The 21,561-nt window shown below is 49.8% G+C and overlaps 1 protein-coding gene across 1 annotated transcript in view; it reads left to right on the top strand.

Annotated features, from left to right (window-relative positions):
• Nucleotides 1–21,561, top strand: part of LOC126425198 (1,5-anhydro-D-fructose reductase-like) — a 78,798-nt gene that overhangs the window by 36,539 nt on the left and 20,698 nt on the right. Inside the window, exons 3-5 of the mRNA XM_050088154.1 lie at nt 2,667–2,867; nt 10,252–10,508; nt 16,936–17,095. Coding sequence (XP_049944111.1) covers nt 2,667–2,867; nt 10,252–10,508; nt 16,936–17,095 — 618 coding nt within the window. The remainder of the gene's footprint in view (nt 1–2,666; nt 2,868–10,251; nt 10,509–16,935; nt 17,096–21,561) is intronic.

Below are 21,561 nucleotides of genomic sequence, written 5' to 3'. Positions count from 1 at the left end.
ACGCGTTCATTTTTTGCAGCTTATGTGACAAACTGTTATGTTTTCATCATTTCCTTGGGAGTGATCACATTCATACGAGCACCTACATCGGGCAAGGAGGAATATCTCACTCAGTTACCTGGCACACAAATTAGGTGCGACGATAAGAGATTTGCGTCATACGGCGCATCTACCTGTACTGTCGCTAATACCGTGTATGACACAGCAGCCGTGTTTTCTGCTGGAAGATTCGGTTGACTTGTCGCCTTGCCGTGAAACGTTTGCGGTTCCCATTCAAAACCACTTTCTTTCCGCTGCTGGTGTGCAGAATCAATTGTCATTATGTGTCCCTACCTTACACCTCGCTGTTGCAAACGGACGTTACACCACGACACAGACGTAAATTTGAATAAAGCGAACAGCGAAAAAAAAGAAAAGTTGGCACAAAGGTGGTGTGAGCACAGCTCGCTCGCTTGGTAGCTCAATACCATAACCACTTAACCACGACGCCACATCTGCTTCTGGCTGCTTTATATTGCAGTTCTTCTTCTTGGACCCTTCACTGTTTCTATTGTGCTTTTTTTTCGCATTCCAGTACAGCTTCTTCCTGTTTTCGTGCTTGATCTGTGTTAAGTTTTTGACTGGCTGTCCACTCTGCTCTCTTACCCTTAATTATGAGGGGTGGGAAGGGGTGTGCGATGGGGAGTTTCCCTTTTAAGAATGTATCAGACTGGACAGAGGGGAAGATTGTCACGACAAGATCAAAGACTGCTTAACAGTAACATAACTTGCCCTCCCTCTAACATGCACATCAGCAACACATACACTACTGGACATTAAAATTGCTACACCAAGAAGAAATGCAGATGATAAACGGTTATTCATTGGACAAATATATAATACTAGAACTGTTACTTACAATCCGTCTTGATTGCAAAATATTTTATTCATATGACCGGTTTCGGTACATTCACGACCATCTTCAGATCTGATATTTCAGTTACAGGAGTAGCCCGTCCAAATCCAGCAACTTTCACATGCTGACGCTGACGCAGCATGGGAAAGTTGCTGGAATTGGACGGGTTATTCCTGTAATTGAAATATCAGATCTGAAGATAGTTCTGACGAACCGAAACCGGTCATATGAATAAAAAATTTTGCAATTAAGACGGATTATAAGTAACATTATATAATCACTGATTGCTGCTACCCCATTAGACATTATGTCTGTTTTTGCAAATACTAGAACTGACATGTGATTACATTTTCACGCAATTTGGGTGCATAGATCCTGAGAAATCAGTACCCAGAACAACCACTTCTGGCCGTAATAACGGCCTTGATACGCCTGGGCATTGAGTCAAACAGTGGATGGCGTGAACAGGTACAGCTTCCCATGCAGCTTCAACATGATACCACAGTTCATCAAGAGTAGTGACTGGCGTATTGTGACGAGCCAGCTGCATGGCCACCATTGACCAGACGTTTTCAGTTGGTGGGAGATCTAGAGAATGTGCTGGCCAGGGCAGCAGTCGAACATTTTCTGTATCCAGAAAGGCCGGTATAGGACGTGCGGTCGTGGATTATCCTGCTAAAATGTAGGGTTTCGCAGGGATCGAATGAAGGGTGGAGCCACGGGTCGTAACACATCTGAAATGTAACGTCCACTGTTCAAAGTGCCGTCAGTGCGAACAAGAGGTGACCGAGACGTGTAACCAATGGCACCCCATACCATCACGCCGCATGATACGCCAGTATGGCGATGACGAATACATGCTTCTAATGTGCGTTCACCGCGATGTCGCCAAACACGGATGCGACCATCACGATGCTGTAAACAGAACCTCAATTCATCCGAAATAATGACGTTTTGCTATTCGTGTACCCAGGTTCGTCGTTGAGTACACCATCGCAGGCGCTCCTGTCTGTAATGCAGCGTCAAGGGTAACAGCAGCTATGTTCTCCGAGCTGATTGTCCATGCTGCTGCAAACGTCGTCTAACTGTTCGTGCAGATGGTTGTTGTCTTGCAAACGTCCCCATCTGCTGAATCAGGGATCGAGACGTGGCTTCACGATCCGTTACAGCCATGCGCATAAGATGCCTGTCATCTCTACTGCTAGTGATACGAGGCCGTTGGCATCCAGCACGGCGTTCCGTATTACCCTCCTGAAACTACCTATTCCGTATTCTGCTAACAGTCATTGGATCTCGACCAACGTGAGCAGCAATGTCGCGATACGATAAACCGCAATCGCGATAGGCTACAATCCGACCTTTATCAAAGTCGGAAACGTGATGGTACGCATTTCTCCTCCTTACACGGGGCATCACAACAATGTTTCACCAGGCAACGCCGGTCAACTGCTGTTTCCGTATGAGAAATCGGTTGGAAACTTTCCTCACGTCAGCACGTTGTAGGTGTCGCCTCCGGCGCCAACCTTGTGTGAATGCTCTGAAAAGCTAATCATTTGCATATCACAGCATCTTCTTCCTGTCGGTTAAATTTCGTGTCTGTAGCACATCATCTTCGTGATGTAGCAATTTGAATTACCAGTAGTGTAACAATGAAAATGACATGACCATCTTACAAGCGTACCAGAGTAAATATCTTTCAAGTATTGATGTTGTCATGATTCCCGTCTAACGATGTAGAGAGTGCACTGACCGGAGGACTCCTTATTTCCAGCTGCCAATGATGGGCAACAGGGCGTCAGCGGTGGAGAAGTACATCAAGCTGTCCCTGTCCGCCCTGCAACTGGACTGCGTCGACTTGTACCTGGTGCACAACCCCGTGGGGATGCAGGACGTGGAGCAGGGGCGCTACCCCAGGGGCCCAGACGGCAAGGTGATGCTCGACATGGACACCGACCACGTCGCCATCTGGAAGGTACTGTACTCAGTGCAGGTAACGTGTCCTCGTGTACCCGTTTCCCTAACTCAGTCACAGATTAAAGAAACGAAAACATGATGGAAAACATCAAAAGCTCTGCCCACCAAAAAATTTGTTCGATTTCTTCTGGGTATGTGTCCTCGGAGTCTTTCGCGACAGCATACATGAATAAAACGTTCTCGGTTTTCCAGCCGCGTCAATTCGAATAAAATGCTCCAACTTTCGATGGCCATCTTCGCCATCGTCGTCAGGAGTTCACTGACTGCCGGGACTGCTTTTTTTTTTTTTTTTACTTTATTGTTATTTTAAAGCCTGTACAACAGGCAGGCTGTCAGCAGCACACTACGCTGCTCTTCAGCCATAGAATATACAAGCAGAAAAAACAGGAGAAGACACATAAGTTACAGAATGTGGGCAATAAAACAGGAGACACAAGAGACAAACACGGAGCCGTTCACACTCGTCGATAATCCACACTGCTAACTTATGAGACGACGCACAAACACTGAAGATGACGATGGGACTGGTGAACGAGGGAGTGTGACGGGGAACACTGAACACGAAACACGACGGCACACACGAGACACTGACGGCGATGATCTCCGGCACGCGAATGTTCACTATGCGTGTGCGAGTCCGGGGACCTGCCAAGAGGGGAACAGGGGTGAGGTGGGCGAGAGGGGAGAAAAAGGATGCCAATGGCGGAGGAGATGGGGGCAGGAGGAGAGGGACAGGGGAAGGGAGACCCGGGGGAGGAGGGGGGAGAAAAGGAGGAGGGAGGGAAAAAGGGAGAGAAGGGAGGGAGGGTGCCCAGAGGAGCAAGCACAGGAGGAGGGCGGGAGGATCAAAGTTGGTAGGAGGGGTAGATGGAGGGGACGAGGACATCATCAGGGAGAGGGAGCTGGCGGAAGCCACCTTGGGAGAGGGTAAGGAGGGTGGAGAGAAGGAGACCGGGCGGGACGTGGGAATACAGGCGCGGCAGCGGGCGGGGGTGGGAGAGGATCGGGGAGACGAGCGGGTGAGGAGGGTCGAGTTTACGGGAGGTGTACAGGATCCGTATCCTTTCAAGGAAAAGGAGGAGGTGGGGGAAGGGAATGAGATCGTACAGGATACGCGTGGGGGAGGGGAGACGGATGCGATAGGCGAGGCGGAGAGCATGGCGTTCAAGGATTTGGAGGGATTTATAGAAGGTAGGGGGGGCGGAGATCCAAGCCAGATGGGCATAACAAAGGATAGGGCGGATGAGGGATTTATAGGTGTGGAGGATGGTGGAGGGTTCCAGACCCCACGTACGGCCGGAGAGGAGCTTGAGGAGACTTAGTCGGGAGCGTGCCTTGGCTTGGATTGTCCGGAGGTGGGAAGTCCAGGAGAGGCGACGGTCGAGGGTGACGCCAAGGTACTTAAGGATGGGAGTGAGGGCGATAGGACGGCCATAGATGGTGATGTAGAAATCAAGGAGGCGAAAGGAAGGGGTGGTTTTGCCTACAATGATCGCCTGGGTTTTGGAGGGATTGACCTTGAGCAACCACTGGTGGCACCAAACGGTGAACCGGTCAAGATGGGATTGGAGAAGGCGTTGGGAGCGCTGTAGGGTGGGGGCAAGGGCAAGGAAGGCAGTGTCATCGGCAAACTGGAGAAGGTGGACGGGGACTGACGGCGGCGGCATGTCCGCCGTGTACAACAGGTACAGAAGGGGGGAGAGGACGGAGCCTTGGGGCACACCGGCGGAGGGGAAAAAGGTGTAGGAATCGGTGTTATAATGGTGACATAGGAAGGACGGCGGGAGAGAAAGGAGCCGATCTGACGGACGTAGTTAATGGGAAGGGCGAAGGTTTGGAGCTTGAAGAGGAGACCGGAATGCCAGACGCGGTCATACGCACGTTCGAGGTCCAGGGAGAGGAAGATTGCGGAGCGACGGGAATTGAGCTGTTCGGAAAGGAGATGAGTGAGGTGAAGGAGAAGGTCGTCGGAAGAGAAGGACGGCCAAAAGCCACACTGGGTAACGGGAAGGAGGCGGTGCTGGCGGAGATGCTGGTGGATGCGGCGGGTGAGGATAGATTCCAGGACCTTGCTGAAGACCGAGGTAAGGCTAATGGGACGGTAGGAGGAGACGGCGGACGGCAGTTTGCCAGGTTTAAGGAACATGAGGATACGGGAGGTTTTCCACAGGTCGGGATAGTAACCGGTGGACAGGACTACATTGTAGAGCCCGGTCAGGGTGGAGAGGAAAGAGACAGGAGCTTCACGAAGGTGACGGTAGGTGACACGATCGTGACCAGGAGCGGTGTTGCGGAGTATAACAATGAGATCCTGTGTAGTGATAGGGGCATTGAGTTCCATGTGGGTAATGTTGCCCAAGTACTGGAAACCAGGGGCGAGGGGAGGGACGGAGGTGTCAGTTCGATCGCGGATATCCAGGAAGAGGGAGTAATCGAACTGGGGATCATCGGGGATGGAAAATACATCGGAGAGGTAGGAGGCAAAGTGATTGGCCTTACTAAGGGTGTCAGGGAAAGGGTGATCATCATGGAGATGAGGATAATAGGGGGAGGGTTTAGTTCCAGTAAGGCGACGGAAGGCTGACCAGAACTTGGACGAGTTGAGTGGTAGGGTAGCATTTAAACGGGTGCATGTCTGTCGCCAGTCCCGGCGTTTCTTAGCCGCGAGCAAATTACGAATGTGTCGCTGGAGTTGCCGGTGGCGTCGTAGTGTGTCCGGGTCATGCGTGCGGAGGAAGGCACGGTAGAGACGATGGGATTCACGGAGGAGGAGAACGGCCTGTGGGGGTAAGGTAGGACGGTGGGGGTGGATGGCGACAGTAGGGACGTGGGCCTCCACGGCCTCAGACAAGGTCTGCTGGAGAAAGGAGGCGGCATGGGTGACATCGTCAGGGTGGCGGTAGGTGAAGGGGTGGCTATCGACCTGGGTGGAGAGGGTATCCCGGTAGGCATTCCAGTCGGCACGGGAATAGTCATGGACATACTTCGGGGGAGGGTCAGTACGAGGGTCGGGCTGGGGGCGACGTCCATCTGAAACGCTGATGAGGACAGGGAGATGGTCACTACCAATAGGCTCCAGGACATCCACCGTTATGCGACCAAGGAGGTTGGGGGAGGAGAGAATAACATCGGGAGTGGAGTTGGATTCGGGACGGGTGTGCTGGGGATGGGGATGAGATCGCCTTGAAGGGTGGAGAGGAACCGATGCCACCGCCGTAACAGGGCAGCGGAACGACTATGGATGTTGAGGTCAGCGGCGATCACGTAGGAGGAGAAGGTACGGTCGATGTGGGAGAGGAAGTCGAAGGGAAGAGGAGCATTGGGGCGGACATAGATGGTGGCGCAGGTAACAGTAAGGCCGGGGAAGAAGAGACTAAGGATCAGGTGTTCGGTGGGGTCGGGAAGGAGAGGTTGGAGCCGAACGGGGATCAGGCGGTGGTGACCAATAGCAACTCCACCATGCGCAATTGGGAGGGGATTATCAGAGCGGTGGAGGAGATAGGGCGAAGTGTGGATGGTGTGGTGGGGTTGGAGGAAGGTTTCATTAAGGAGGAAGGCATCCACGCGGTGGGTGGCAAGGGTGTGCAGGAAGAGGTTCTTGTTGGCGGTAAGGGAGCGGATGTTGTTGAAAAGGATACGTTGCTGTCACGCCATGACAGGGATTTAGACGAGGGTGTCAAGGCAGGAGAAGGTGAAATAGGCCTGGTTGTTGGAGTAGGTGGCGTACATCTTGAGTTGGAATATGGAACGGGCGGCAAGGGAGATCTGCTGGAGGGTGTGGGGGCGCTGAAAGGGATGAACATTTTGAAGGACGATTGTGAGGAACCTGATGATGTCCTCAGTGGTGGGGGGGGGGACGAAGGGAATTGCCAGGAGGAGTGGGGGCGTCGAGAGGACGGACAGGTATGGTGAGTTCAGGAGTGGTTGGAGGGGGTCAGGCTTTACACTTTTGGGAGTAGGTGGGATGGGGGAGATTGCAGGTATTACAGGAGGGAGGGGACTGGAGGTTAGGGCACTGCCGGAGGAAGTGCGCTTGCCGACAATGCGGGCAGGTGGGGGCCTCGCGGCACTCAGCTGTTGGGTGTTCATTATAGCGCAGACACCTCTGGCAGCGCAGGGATTGAGGAGGGGAACGGGAGGGGTCGACCTTGTACCGCTGGTTGAAGAGGAGGGCACCCTCCTTCAGGAGACAGTCAATGGAGGGGGCGTCCTCAGAGAAAACCCGCATAAGGCGGGTGGGGCTGGTCGAGTTGTAAATGCGGCGGACCGCCCGCACCTCCAGCGTGGGATGAGCCTTGAGCTCCGCCAACACCTCCTCCTCCGTGATCGACGGACTGAGCCGCGTGATCACTGCGGTGAGGGTTGGTGGGCGACATGGGGATTGGGGTTGGCGGGTTGGAGATGGAGAAGGAGCAGGGGTAAGGGAGGCGTTAGGACCAAAACGGGTGATGGGGAGGCGGGAGAGGATGTCAGTATGGAGGGTTGGGCTGGGGGAGGAGATAAGAACAGAATCCCATCTTGGAGTAAGGAGAGAGATGGGGGCACCAGGGAAATGTTGGCGGAGGAGGAGGAAGAGATTCCGGGCCTCGAGAAAGGAAGGATCGGGATGGGACAGGAGATATTTGTATAAACAGGGGGGGGGGAGGAGGAGGAGGAGGAGGAGGGAGCAGGGCCAGGCGGTGAGACATCCATGGCACCCTGGGGGGGGTGGGGGATGGAGGTCGGGGCGGGGCCTTTTTGGGAGCGGAGGAGGTGGGGGTGCCACTAGGGCGTTTGACGGCGGCAGAAGGGCGGGTGGTGACAGGAGGGACGGGAGCAATGGGGAGGTGGTGGGAAGGGACAGGTCCCGGTGTGGACGCAGCAGTCGGCGCCGGAGAAGGTGACGGTGACGGCAAAGGCGAAGGCGAAGGCGACGGCGACGATGAGGATGACGGTGGTGGCGGTGGCGGCGATGGCGATGGCGACGGGGAGAGCTGGGCGTGGACAGTGGCCCGACGGGTCACCACCCGAGCCGGAGCTGCAGTGACAGGCTGGGGGAGTGGGGGGAAAGGATCAGAACGAGAGGAGCGAGAGGAAGAAGCGGGAGAGGGGGCGACAAAGATAGAGGGTGAAGGGAGAGTGAGGAGAGGTGGGATGGAAGGAGGGGGGTGTGACTGGGCACACCAAGTGATAGTGGTGGAGGCGGCGGAAGGGGATGTATAGACGATGGCGGTGGTGGTAGTGGTGGCGGTGGTGGTGGGGGCGGACATGACGACAGGGAGAAAAAACGCACAGCACGAAAAGGAAAGGACACAAACTGGGAACAGACGAAGACGCAGACGGACGAAGACGCAGACGGACGAAGACCAGGGTCGGACGACCGGGGCGGACTGCGACGGCGACGGCGGCGACCAGGCGGCGGTGGCGAGAACCGGCCCGCGACGGCGGCGGCGAGAACCGGCCGGCGGCGGCGGCGACCAGGCGGCGGCGGCGAACAGACGGACGGACAGCAGGTAGCAGCGGTAGCGGCGCAGACGGACAGCGAGCAGGCAGACGGACAGACGGACGGACGGACGAACGAACGAACGAACAGCTACAGCAGGCAGCGGCGGGCAGACGGACAGACAGACAGACAGACAATCTTCGAAAGCGGAGATTCCAACCTGAGAGTAGCCCAGGCTTTGCAATCAGGCGCCTTCGAATGAGGGGATCCAACCCTCTGATGCCGGGACTGCTATGGTTTCTCGCTTATATAGGCATGATGACATCATCAGTAGCCAATCAGATAGACCCAATGTGGCGCGCGCGCGTAAGTCGACCCGGGCAGCTGGCGGAGCTATTGCCCGTGGCAGCACCGGTGACGTCAGCTGGCGCCAGGGGCAGGCACCACGTTTGAAACCGCCGCTCCCGAATGTGTCTCTGCTTTCTTTCGATGTCCAACGCCCGTCCCCATGCCCTGCTGAGCGTGTATCCCTGGTCTCTGTTGAAATTGTTGTTGTTTAAACGAATCTCGGCTGCTTCCTTTATAACGGAGTCCCAATATGTAGACGTATGAACCAACACTTTTGTATTTTCGAAATATATTTTATGCCCGTTTTCTAGGGAATGCTCCGCTATGGCCGACTTATCAAGCTCCCTTTGTTTTATATGGCGCTTGTGCTCAGTACAACGTTCAGCAATTGTGCGAATTGTCTGTCCGATATACATGCTGCCACATTCACAGGGTACACCATACACACCGGACACTCGAAGAGCAATTTCGTCTTTAACAGGGTGCAACGTATCTCGCAACTTGGGGCCGGGCCAGAACACTGCTCTTAGCCAATGTTTCTGCAGCAGACGTCCTAACTTGCTACTAGTTGCTCCACAGTATGGCAGGAATGCATTCCGTTTGGCCTCTTCTACTGATTCACCAGGTGTCAGTCGTCGGCGGCCCTTGAAAGCGTTTGCGATTTCTCTTTTGCTGTATCCGTGTTCCCTGAGAACACGTTTTAAGTTTTACAATTCAGACTGTAGGTGGTCGTCGTCAGATATAATCTTGGCTCTATGAACCAACGTGTTCAGGACAGCTTTCTTGTGTACAGGGTGGTGGAACCTATTGGCGGTCAAGTACCGATCAGTGTGTGTTGGTTTCCGGTACACTGAATGACCAAGCTGGCCTCCTGCCTTCCGCTCAACCAAAACATCCAGGAATGATAGCTTGCCGTGCTTCTCCATCTCGACAGTAAATTTAATGTTGGGATGGACAGCATTCATATGATCGACGAACTGCTGTAGTGTATCTTTACCATGAGGACATATCAGGAAGGTGTCATCAACATATTGTGGAAAGAAAGACGCCCGTAATGTCGTAGTTTGCAGAGCCTGCTCCTCGAAGTGCTCCATGAAGAAATTTGCAGCTGCTGGAGACAGTGGTGATCCCATGGCTGTGCCGTCCGTCATCTCATAATAGTCATCGCAGTACGAAAAGTACGTTGTCGTTAGGACGTGACGGTACAACTTAATGATTCCAGATGGAAAATGTTGCGCCAAAAGATCGAGCGTATCCTGTATTGGCACCCTCATAAAAAGTGACACAACGTCCAGGCTAACCATTAGGTCGTTTGGGCCTATCTTCATCCTCTTGAGTGTCTCAACAAATTTCTACGAGTTGACAACATGGTGTTCGCAATGTCCCAATTATTGTGCTAATAATCCTGCCAGATGTTTAGCAAGTCTGTAGGTGGGCTAACTGTTTGCACTATCAATGGGCCTCAGAGGAACACTTTCCTTGTGTGTCGTTCTTCTGGGTACCCCCTCGTAACACTGTATTTGGAAGTTGCTTGTGGATGAGTCTCTGTACGGGAGCGTAGATTTGGAAGTAGAGCTGAGTGGATACGGAGCGCTGTGCTCGGCTTGTGCAGGCAATGGAGGCCCAGGTGGACGCGGGTCGCACGCGTTCCATAGGGCTGTCCAACTTCAACGCGCGCCAGATCAAGCGCGTGTGGGAGTCCGCGCGCATCAAGCCGACCAACCTGCAGGTGGAGATGCACGCCTACTTCCAGCAGCGCGAGCTCAGGGCCTTCTGCCGCGCGCTGGACATCACCATCTGCGCCTGGGGTCCCCTGGGCACCCCTCACATCTACTCGTTCGTCGAGAAGCAGGGCGGCGATGTCAGCAAGTACGTACACCCTAATCTCCTGGTATCTGTAACATTGTAATCATCATGCAATTACTAGGCCTACAGTGTTTGTTTATTTCCAACATGCTCCATTACAAGTTCTTGTGTCACTACATGTATGTATTGTGCGTGTGTGTGGAGTGGAGTGTAATGTTTGTGTTGTATGATGATGATGATGATGATGATGATGATGAAACTGATAAGAGAAGGGAGACGGTGAAACCTGGCACCAGCACATAGCCTACTTCTCGTGAATAGCAATAAGGGGGCTGCCAAGCTTAAAGTGTCCATCCGATGGATGGATCAACATCAACAGTGTCACTTGCCCTCACTTCATGAGACACTGCGGAGACGTTTGGTATTTCAATCACGACACTGGGGCAAAGTATGGCGATCAGGAACTTTACGCCACCACCTCTACTTTCGTTGCTGGTGCAGTGTTACGTGGCTTCAAGCTTAATTACAGACTTACTATTTTATCAGTTGATTTGTTTTCACCACGTAACGCCCGCTGTTTACGTCCTTCTTCGTTGCTGAGCGATGTATCACTTTTCGTTCTGACGCTGCAACTCTTCCTTTCCTATATCTTTACTACTTTTTATCTATATAAATGATGAACTATTGGTTTTGCCATTTAAGAACTTTTTAATAACTGTGGAAGTATTACAGGCATCGGGTCTCACCTAATGTGTCACCCGCCTATACGTTTTACATGAACCTTTCAAGACTCGATCGATCTGTTTACAAAGAGGAAGCAGAATACATCTTCCTTTGACGTTGTCCAACAACGACCTAGGAAGCTCGACGTCCTCGCGGCCCAGGCCCTCCCATGGCTCGCGGTAGTTTGCAGCATTCGTTTTATTCCTTGCCCACTTGCCGCTACTTTTGTGGTGATCGTTGGCCAACGTCTTCCACGTTATCTGCAACATAAATAAACAGTATTTCTGAAAACCCAAAAACAAACTTAAAGAACATAATAATAATAACTGTTCTTACAATTATTCGTATAAGTCTTGGACGATTTAATGAGGGGTGGGACAGGACTAAGCCTTGTGACATCACACTGGCCAAACACTGGCAGTGAAAATTTTTCCAACCACCAGGATACTGGCTTACCCAAAGGTCGAGCATCACCGCACAAATGCATATTAGCGACCTCACGGAAGCGAGTGGTATGTGTTGTTGTTGTGGTTGTGATGGTGGTGGCGGCTCTGGCCTTCAGTCTAAAGATTGCTTTCGTACAATTCTCCATGTTGGTCCATCATGAGCAAGGCATATCTCACCATAACTCTTGCAACCTACACCAATATGAACCTGTTCACTGTAGTTAAGCCTCTATATTCCTCTACAACTTTTATTCCATCGTCTCATCCCTCCATTACCAAACTGACGACTCTTTAATGCCTCTTCTTCACTTTTTTTGGTCAAGTTGTACCACGAATGTATCTACCATCCCATTCAATACAGTACGTCCTTTGTTCGTTATACGATCTAATTGGTTCTCTAAGTAGAGCAGTCTCCATAATGAACGCTCATAACAGACTACGGCTGTAAACCAGGCTGGAGTTCAGCCTCAAGCAGTCACTGTTCTTGGCAGTGCTGCCACAGTCTTGAACTCACAGCATATAGCCAAATGAACATGGTCCTACTGTAGGTTGAAGATTATTTTACTTGTTTACTGAGTACCCAACGTTCCCCAGGTATGTATTTTTTCCAGTTCTATTAGCCCACCTCCCTCTTCACCTCTCTCTATCTGCCTACTCTGTCCGCCTCTCTGCCTGACTCTTCATCCCCTCTCTCCCACTTCACTCCCTCCACTCCACTCTCTATACATCGCCTCATGCCACTCTCTCCACCGACCTGCTACTCCCCACAGTCTCTCTATTTCTTCGTTCCCCCTCGGTACATTTGTTCCTTCCCCTTCATTCCATCTCCTCATACCCTCTCTTACAGCCCATCTTCTCCTCTTTTCTTTCTCTGTCCATTTCCCCCTACTCTTGTCTCTCTCCATCTCCTCCTCCTCCTCCACATCTGTGTACATCTTCTCGTTTCTCCTCTATGGCTGTCCACCTACTTCTCCCTCATTCTCTCTCCATGTTATCAATATCACCCCAATAGGAGACTGATGTTTCTTAACCCCCCCCCCCCCCATACACACACACACATACACACTGAATTTTTTTCCAGTTAGTGTTGTGGACTGGGTGTGTCCACTCTGATGCTCTGATGAAAATCTCGCTGCCATTGAAAATGACTAATGAGGACTGATGGTATGGATGAGTAGGTTCTAGGGCAAGACACACATACAATAAAATAACAGAACAGTGAATAGTGTGACGTCCCGTCTCCCCTTTTGTTGTCGCTGTTGATGTTGGGCCGCTGCTGCTACAGCTCGGTCGGCGGAATGGAGACGCAACGCGCAGTGATGGTTGACCCCGTCGGATGGCGTGGAACAGCACCTGAAAATCTCTATAGAAAATTGTTTCTCGCGTAATGTATGAAAGTCCGTTTGCGAGTCCGCACAGTCTTCTGAGCGATGCGAACTGCTGCTTTTAATTGTCTGTTATGGTTTTATGATTCGCTATCCCCGGTTAGTTAGTCATTGCAGTATTGAGTGAATCATTCATCACCGGCGTCGTTTCACGTCACTGAAGCGAGGAAAAATTCATTTGCGGTTCAGTATCAGTTGTTGCTAGGCAGAATTGTTCACTACGGCACGACGCTAATCCAGAGATAATCTATAATTCTATCTTGCTTTCGTGCATCGTAATATTATTTCGGCAAAACACTCCATTCAATGCTCAATGTTCATCCAGTCACTCTTTCAATTAAAATGTTCACAGTTAATTAATTTTGATAATCAACTATCACACAGTTCAATTAATTATGGAGCCAACACGTGAGATTTCCATTACTGACGAACAGTTTTTGTTGTTCCTTCTTAGCAGTTAGTTTATAATCAACACACCACACTCACACCGATGGATCAGATCAATTAAGATTCTTTTCAGTTCGGCGATCGTGACTTTTACAATCGGCGTATTTGTATTATCTTCGTGTGGTCGTATTAATTTTTCCTACTCAAGGCTAATCAGGTATTTTAGTCTCCGATACTATGTCCGTTCTTCGTTGTAACTGTTCACTTTGATGAAGTTTGAGTCCAACAATAATATCTCGAATAATTAGAGTTCATCAACTCGTCGTACACTATCAGAATATCACTTCAGTTCAAGTTATCAAGTCAGAATAACTGAGAACAAAGTCCGCGCATCTCTATCACGCAATAGTACTTTTTTGGAATAGAAACAATCTCGTAGCGTTTCGTTTGTAGTACGATAACAAACGGTGCTCTCTCACGACTTGATAGCAAGCAAGCTAGCAACCGACTAACATTTCCATGATCGAACATTGTAGACGCACTGAATTTCCTTTTCGCCGCGTTTATAACTCTCTTTCACAATAAATGTTATCTCTGACCGACATATCAGTTTGGACTTAACTTTCGTTTTACCGATTTGCAGTTACACTCCTGGAAACTGAAATAAGAACACCGTGAATTCATTGTCCCAGGAAGGGGAAACTTTATTGACACATTCCTGGGGTCAGATACATCACATGATCACACTGACAGAACCACAGGCACATAGACACAGGCAACAGAGCATGCACAATGTCGGCACTAGTACAGTGTATATCCACCTTTCGCAGCAATGCAGGCTGCTATTCTCCCATGGAGACGATCGTAGAGATGCTGGATGTAGTCCTGTGGAACGGCTTGCCATGCCATTTCCACCTGGCGCCTCAGTTGGACCAGCGTTCGTGCTGGACGTGCAGACCGCGTGAGACGACGCTTCATCCAGTCCCAAACATGCTCAATGGGGGACAGATCCGGAGATCTTGCTGGCCAGGGTAGTTGACTTACACCTTCTAGAGCACGTTGGGTGGCACGGGATACATGCGGACGTGCATTGTCCTGTTGGAACAGCAAGTTCCCTTGCCGGTCTAGGAATGGTAGAACGATGGGTTCGATGACGGTTTGGATGTACCGTGCACTATTCAGTGTCCCCTCGACGATCACCAGTGGTGTACAGCCAGTGTAGGAGATCGCTCCCCACACCATGATGCCGGGTGTTGGCCCTGTGTGCCTCGGTCGTATGCAGTCCTGATTGTGGCGCTCACCTGCACGGCGCCAAACACGCATACGACCATCATTGGCACCAAGGCAGAAGCGATTCTCATCGCTGAAGACGACACGTCTCCATTCGTCCCTCCATTCACGCCTGTCGCGACACCACTGGAGGCGGGCTGCACGATGTTGGGGCGTGAGCGGAAGACGGCCTAACGGTGTGCGGGACCGTAGCCCAGCTTCATGGAGACGGTTGCGAATGGTCCTCGCCGATACCCCAGGAGCAACAGTGTCCCTAATTTGCTGGGAAGTGGCGGTGCGGTCCCCTACGGCACTGCGTAGGATCCTACGGTCTTGGCGTGCATCCGTGCGTCGCTGCGGTCCGGTCCCAGGTCGACGGGCACGTGCACCTTCCGCCGACCACTGGCGACAACATCGATGTACTGTGGAGACCTCACGCCCCACGTGTTGAGCAATTCGGCGGTACGTCCACCCGGCCTCCCGCATGCCCACTATACGCCCTCGCTCAAAGTCCGTCAACTGCACATACGGTTCACGTCCACGCTGTCGCGGCATGCTACCAGTGTTAAAGACTGCGATGGAGCTTCGTATGCCACGGCAAACTGGCTGACACTGACGGCGGCGGTGCATAAATGCTGCGCAGCTAGCGCCATTCGACGGCCAACACCGCGGTTCCTGGTGTGTCCGCTGTGCCGTGCGTGTGATCATCGCTTGTACAGCCCTCTCGCAGTGTCCGGAGCAAGTATGGTGGGTCTGACACACCGGTGTCAATGTGTTCTTTTTTCCATTTCCAGGAGTGTATTATTGTGATGTTTGATAGCTAATTAAAAATAACCTTTCTTTCTTTCTACCTTTATATCATGACATACTCAGTAATTATTGAAATTGGTGTTCATCAAAACTTTAAGGTGTTATATTATTGCCGAAGTTGTCATACCTGTCAGGATAACACTGTTCCCTACTTTAAATTATCATGACATTCTTATTTGGGTTTTCGGGTTTCTTGGGGTGTTACAATAATAATATATATTACTCAACTTTGGAAACGCTGGTTACAGCAGCTGCAGAGTGCAGGCTTACCCTGTCTGTCCTGTGTTGACTACATTTCCACGGCACATACGTACTACAGAACAACACAAATGCACACACTATGACCACTAACGAGACAATTGACCATCACAGATTACTTTCAAAATAACCACCGACAGCGGCAGTACACGCTTGTCACACACGTACTAGCATTTCAACGGAAATGTCCTAACAGGCTGCAGTAATAGGTCGTTGTACGTCATCGGGTGTAGTTTATACGTCCTTAGAGATAGCGTCTTTCAGTTTTCCCGCAGAAAAATGCCTACAGGTATCAAATCCGGGGAACGGGCTAGCCAAGGTACGGGTCCTCTGCGTCCAATCCAACGATTTGGAAACAATTCATGAAGACATGCTACAGTACTTAGTGCACTATGGGCTGGACAACCATTATGTTGGTACCACAGGTCCCTCCTAGTCTGCAGAGGAACGTATTGCATCTGTGGAGGATGGTTTGTTACGAGGCTACGATACTTGTGCGTGTTCAGTCTTCCGTCTATGAAAAACGGGCCTATGAGCTGATGGTTCACCATCCCACGTTTGCGCTTCATGGACGCTGACGTGCCACCTGATGAAGCCAACTAGGATTGTCAACAGTTCAATAGTGCATATTTCGGCGGTTTATTTGTCCGTCATTGGTAAACGTGGCTTCGTCACTAAACAAGATACACGTTACGTCTAGACTATCCCGTCTTAATGCCCATGCACGGAAGTAAACACGATTTTCATAATCGTTTCAGTGCAGCTCTTGATGGATAAATACGTAATAGGGTTGGAACCTATGTTGCGCGGGAACTAACGTGCGGATCAATTGTAACAGCAGCAAGAACAGTAATTTACCCCTCTTCTGTCGTCAATTGTTTCCTTCTGTTACGTTTTCTAGGTGATACAGTAGCACTTTTACGTAATTGGTTGAAAGGGTTGATAAATAATTGCCGAGATGGTTGCATGTTGACGTAGATGATCTCATCTTGTGTCTTTCCTGGAGTACCACACTACTAACAACTCACTCATCTTTCATGTCAGTTGCCATGTGTTTTTCCAACAGTCATTATGTTTTTATTTGATTTCCCTCTTTACAGAACTGAAATACGTAAATAGACTCGGTGCTTGGCAACGCTTACCATGAGTGTCACACAGGACAAATGACACTGCTGGGCGAAGATCCATGTGAGTATATCTTTACTATTTCAGAATGCCGAGATACGACCTTCTGGGAGATCCAGTCGTGAAGGGCATCGCGCAGAAGCACGGCAGGACCACGGCTCAAGTCCTGCTCCGCTTCCTCATGCAGCTGGAGGTCGCAGTCATCCCAAAGAGTGTCAGCCCAACTCGTGTCAGGGAGAACTTCAAGGTAAGTACTCACCTGTGCTTCAGATTTTATTATATGCAGCATTCTGTAGGAAAAGACCGCTCGTTATAACGGGTACTGAGGCTGGAAGTGACGCTGAGTCAGTTCAGATATTCATTCCAAATCCCCTACACGGTCATCGTTGGGACACATCCCAGCACAAGGGTATGGTCCACAAAGAGACCCAATTTTTACTATCATTCTGATAGTTAAATAAGTGATATAGTGAGCCACAACGAAATAAACCTACATGTGCACAGTGTAGCACAGCATGACCTCAAATTTAATGATCCATTAAAAGACAATTGTGGTGTCCCCGCCAGACACCATACTTTCTAGGTGGTAGCCTTTAAATCGGCCGCGGTCCATTAGTATACGTCGGACCCGTGTGTCGCCACTATCAGTGATTGTAGACCGAGCGCCGCCACACGGCAGGTGTAGAGAGACTCCATAGCACTCGCCCCAGTTGTACAGCCGACTTTGCTAGCGATGGTTCACTGACTACTTACGCTCTCATTTGCCGAGACGACAGTTTAGCATAGCCTTCAGCTACGTCATTTGCTACGACCTAGCAAGGCGCCATATTCAGTTACTATTGATATTGATATTTTGAATCATGTACCTTCAAGAGCAACGTTCATCATTAATGGATTAAAGTTAAGTACCAAACTAGCTACGTCCGCTTTCTGAATTCTAATTCCTTGTCATGTTCCAGACCTCACGTCAGTATAGTTCTTACCTCCTCACGCCAGCCTGCATGAGCTAAAACGCGTGCATTTCGGTCTCCTCTAGTAACACGGTGTTGGCTCTTCTGCCAACATAACAACAATTCCATCTGCCACCTTGGCTGTTATACAGTCGCTGTCATTTAGACCACACCAGGAACTGTTTTTGGCTGTGTACCGTTTTCAAATGCTTCTTCTATCTTTCCTAGCATTAATCCCGACTTGCGGGGTCTGTTGTCATGGTTAACCAGATTTGGGGTGTTAATTGTAAGGGGTGGCCGGATGCCCTTCCTGTCGCCACCCCATACCCCCCCCCCCCCCCCGGGATGGAAAGTGTGTACCCCAACTGTCTGTGTCTAGTGTAATCCATGGAATAGTGCGAATGTGTTGCAAATGTCTGCGAGTCGTGTAACTGAGGCGTAACGTGGGGACCAGCCCGGTATTCACCTAGCGGGATGTGGAAAACCGCCTAAAAACCACATCCAGGCTGGCCGGCACACCGGCCCTCGACGTTAGTCCGCCGGGTGGATTCGATCCGGGGCCGGCCCACCTACCCGAGTCCAGGAAGCAGCACGTTAGCACTCTAGGCTACCCTGGAGGGTTTTCAAATGCTACTTCTATAGTGATACCCTCTGTGGGTGTTCACAAATTGTGTCTGTTATTTAGTTATACAGGGTGTCCCATATAAAACCAGTGCACATTACCTTCCGCATTCAAATAAGGATTAACTAACTAAAAAAGAATATCTAACAGTCATGTAGCTATCTGTTTCTAATAAAAAATGCTGGAAGTGGTGGCCATGGGCATCCAGGCATCGCTGACTTCATGTGACGATGTTACCAGCAAGACGCTGTAATTTTGCAGGCGTGGTGTTGTCAATTTCTCTAGTAATATTCTGTTTGGAGACAGTCTTGTGTGAGGACTGTTAGCATACACTTTGATTTCTAATGCTCCCTTTAAATAAAAATAACACGATGTTATGTCTGGCGACCTTGAGGGCCAGAGGCCTCTGCTGACGAGTCTGATTTCAGGGAACACGTTGGTGATGTAGGCCATACTTTTGATGGATATGTGAGCGGTTGCTCCATTTTGTTGGAATACGGTGTACAGCTTCTCTGCATCTGTTAATTGTGCATCGAGAGAGTCAAAGATCTCTAGACATCTGCCACTATTTAAGGTGTAATTAAAGAATATGGGGCCAATAATATGCATGACGGGCAATGCACACCAAACACCTGTCTTCTCTGAGTGGAGGCGCTCTTCATGCAGAGTATGTGAGTTGTTATGCAACTAGTATCTGCAATTTTGGGAGTTTACATAACCTGACAAATGAACCCAGGTTTCATCTGACATGAAGTAATAAAGCAAAGGGCCCAAGTAACCGTTAGTAACAGCCAGTTACAATAATGAACTCTTTGTTCTTGATCCTCGAATATCAACTCCTGCACCACACCGACATGATAGGCTTTTAATTTCATATCCGTTAGTACACGATGTACGAGGTACACCAACCTGCAGTGATAACCTCGTTACCCACTTGCAGGGACTTTTTTTGTTGTCCGTGCGAATCCCATCTATAGTTTCAGGGGTCTCATTGCCGGTCCCTATTCCTCTGCACATTCTGAACAGATCCTACAGTCCCCTATTACTTGTACAGATCTTCAATAGCGCTGGTCGTGGGGAGTTTCGTACCAAGATACTTCGTTTAAAACGTTTCTTTACATTCTTTGACGAAGCCTGTCTTTGTGTAACACTCCACAACATCAATTCGCTGTTGTAATGCAAATTGACCCATTTCTATAACAACTAAACAATACGAGCTTCTCACAACTGACGCACGAACACACAGCAGCACTCAGCTTTTCCATAAAATGCAGTGTAGCCAACTTTCGAGATAGTGTTGCCACTTCACAAGCAATTCGACTAGAGATGATTAAGTGGTAAGTGAGGCGTTCCAGTTTTATGTGCGACACCCTGAATAAATGCTATCGTAGCAGACAGGAGCGGTAACAATGTTCCACATTCCTCAACAATCTAAAATAGCGTTAGTGCAGTGCTGTATGTACGTAAACAGAAATATTTTAAATTGTTGACGAGTACGGAACGTTGTTATCAGTTGAGAATACAACGACTGCGGTTGTATGCTCAAATGATAGACGCGCTTTTGTATACACCCTCATAGTTATAGCACCTGAAAATGGCCCATCACCTGTACCAACTGATACTGTGAAATGAGTTACAGTGATAGTACAGGGTGAGCACAAAGTCCGGCCCTGATTGTAAAAATTTATAACAGAATAACCGCTTGACATAATAAGTTACATTTGATGCCGTTACATAGGTTAGTGTTACTAGTTGTTGTGACCAATAATGGCGCTAGTGCTCCACAACACCGACACGATCTGTTAGGTCACGTTAGTTGCTGGCGAGATGGCGTCGAAGCAGGAGAAAGCGGAATGTGTGCATTTGTTTCACGAAACGAAATTGCCCTTCAGTGTTCAGCGTAAATTTCGGGCTTCTTATGGACGCAGCCCTCCTGACAAATCAATAAAGCGATGGTGTGCAAAGTTTATCGAAACAGGCAGCGTTGAAGATCGTCCTCGAAGTGGCAGGTCTCGTGTGAGTGATGCAACTGTTGATTGTGTTCGGCAATCGTTTCACCGGAGTCCGTCTAAATCAACTCGTCAAGCATCACGTGAACTTCAAATACCGCAAGGAAGTGTGGCGAAGATTCTTCATGAAAGGCTTAGGTTGCATGCTTACAAATTGCAAATCGTGCAGCCCTTGCAACCGAATGATTTGCTGACACTTGCTGAATTTGCAACTGAGATACTCAACAGGATTGAAGGCGCTAACGATTACTTAAATCGCATATTCTCTACCGAGAATCCACCTTTCATGTCAGTGGAATGGTAAATAGACATAATGTCCGTATATGGGGTTCAAAGTCTCCACATGCTACTGTATAGTTACAGCGTGACAGCGAAAAAGTGAATGTTTAATGCGGCCTCATGCCGCTAACATTTACTTAAGACGTTTTGCAACAGTTCATTACCCCACAGTTAGAAGAATATCAACTATGGATAATTTTCCAGCATCCCCCCCCCCCCCCCCCAACCCCACTGGGCTCTGATAGTGCGCGATTCCCTGAATGAAACATTTCCGGCTCGGTAGATTGGAAGGAACGGTCCAACACCGTGGCCACCCCGCTCTCCAGACATTACGCCCCTTGACTTTTTTTTATGGGGCTACATCAAGGACAGAGTCTTCGTCACACCAGTTGCTGACGTCGACGAACTGAAGGCTAGGATACAAGCTGCTGTGTGTACTGTGAGAGAGCACATGTTACGAAACACCTGGCGGGAACTGGAATACCGTCTCGACATTATCCGAACTACCAAAGGAGCACACGTTGAGGTTTACTAATGTAAGTGGTCTTAAAAAAAACTAGTAACACTAACCTATGTAACGGCATCAAATGTAAATTATTTTGTCAAACGGTTATTCTGTAATAAATTGTTATAATCAGGGCAAGACTCTATGCTCACCCTGTATGACGGCCAACGTGAAAAATGAAATTATATTTTGAGAAGTTTGGAGCCTTTCTCCCCTAAAAATACTGTTATTAAATGACTCATATCTACTAAAAACTTAACTGAACTCCATCCGAATAGGCCTGGGAAGGCCAGGAGTACCGGCCGATCGCCGTGTCATCCTAAGTCCTTAGACGTCACTGGATGCAAA

This window comes from Schistocerca serialis, chromosome 10 (genome assembly GCF_023864345.2).
Source record: "Schistocerca serialis cubense isolate TAMUIC-IGC-003099 chromosome 10, iqSchSeri2.2, whole genome shotgun sequence".
Lineage (NCBI taxonomy): Eukaryota > Metazoa > Arthropoda > Insecta > Orthoptera > Acrididae > Schistocerca > Schistocerca serialis.
Note: the sequence above shows the minus strand (reverse complement) of the source record. Positions and strands in the feature narration are given on the sequence as shown.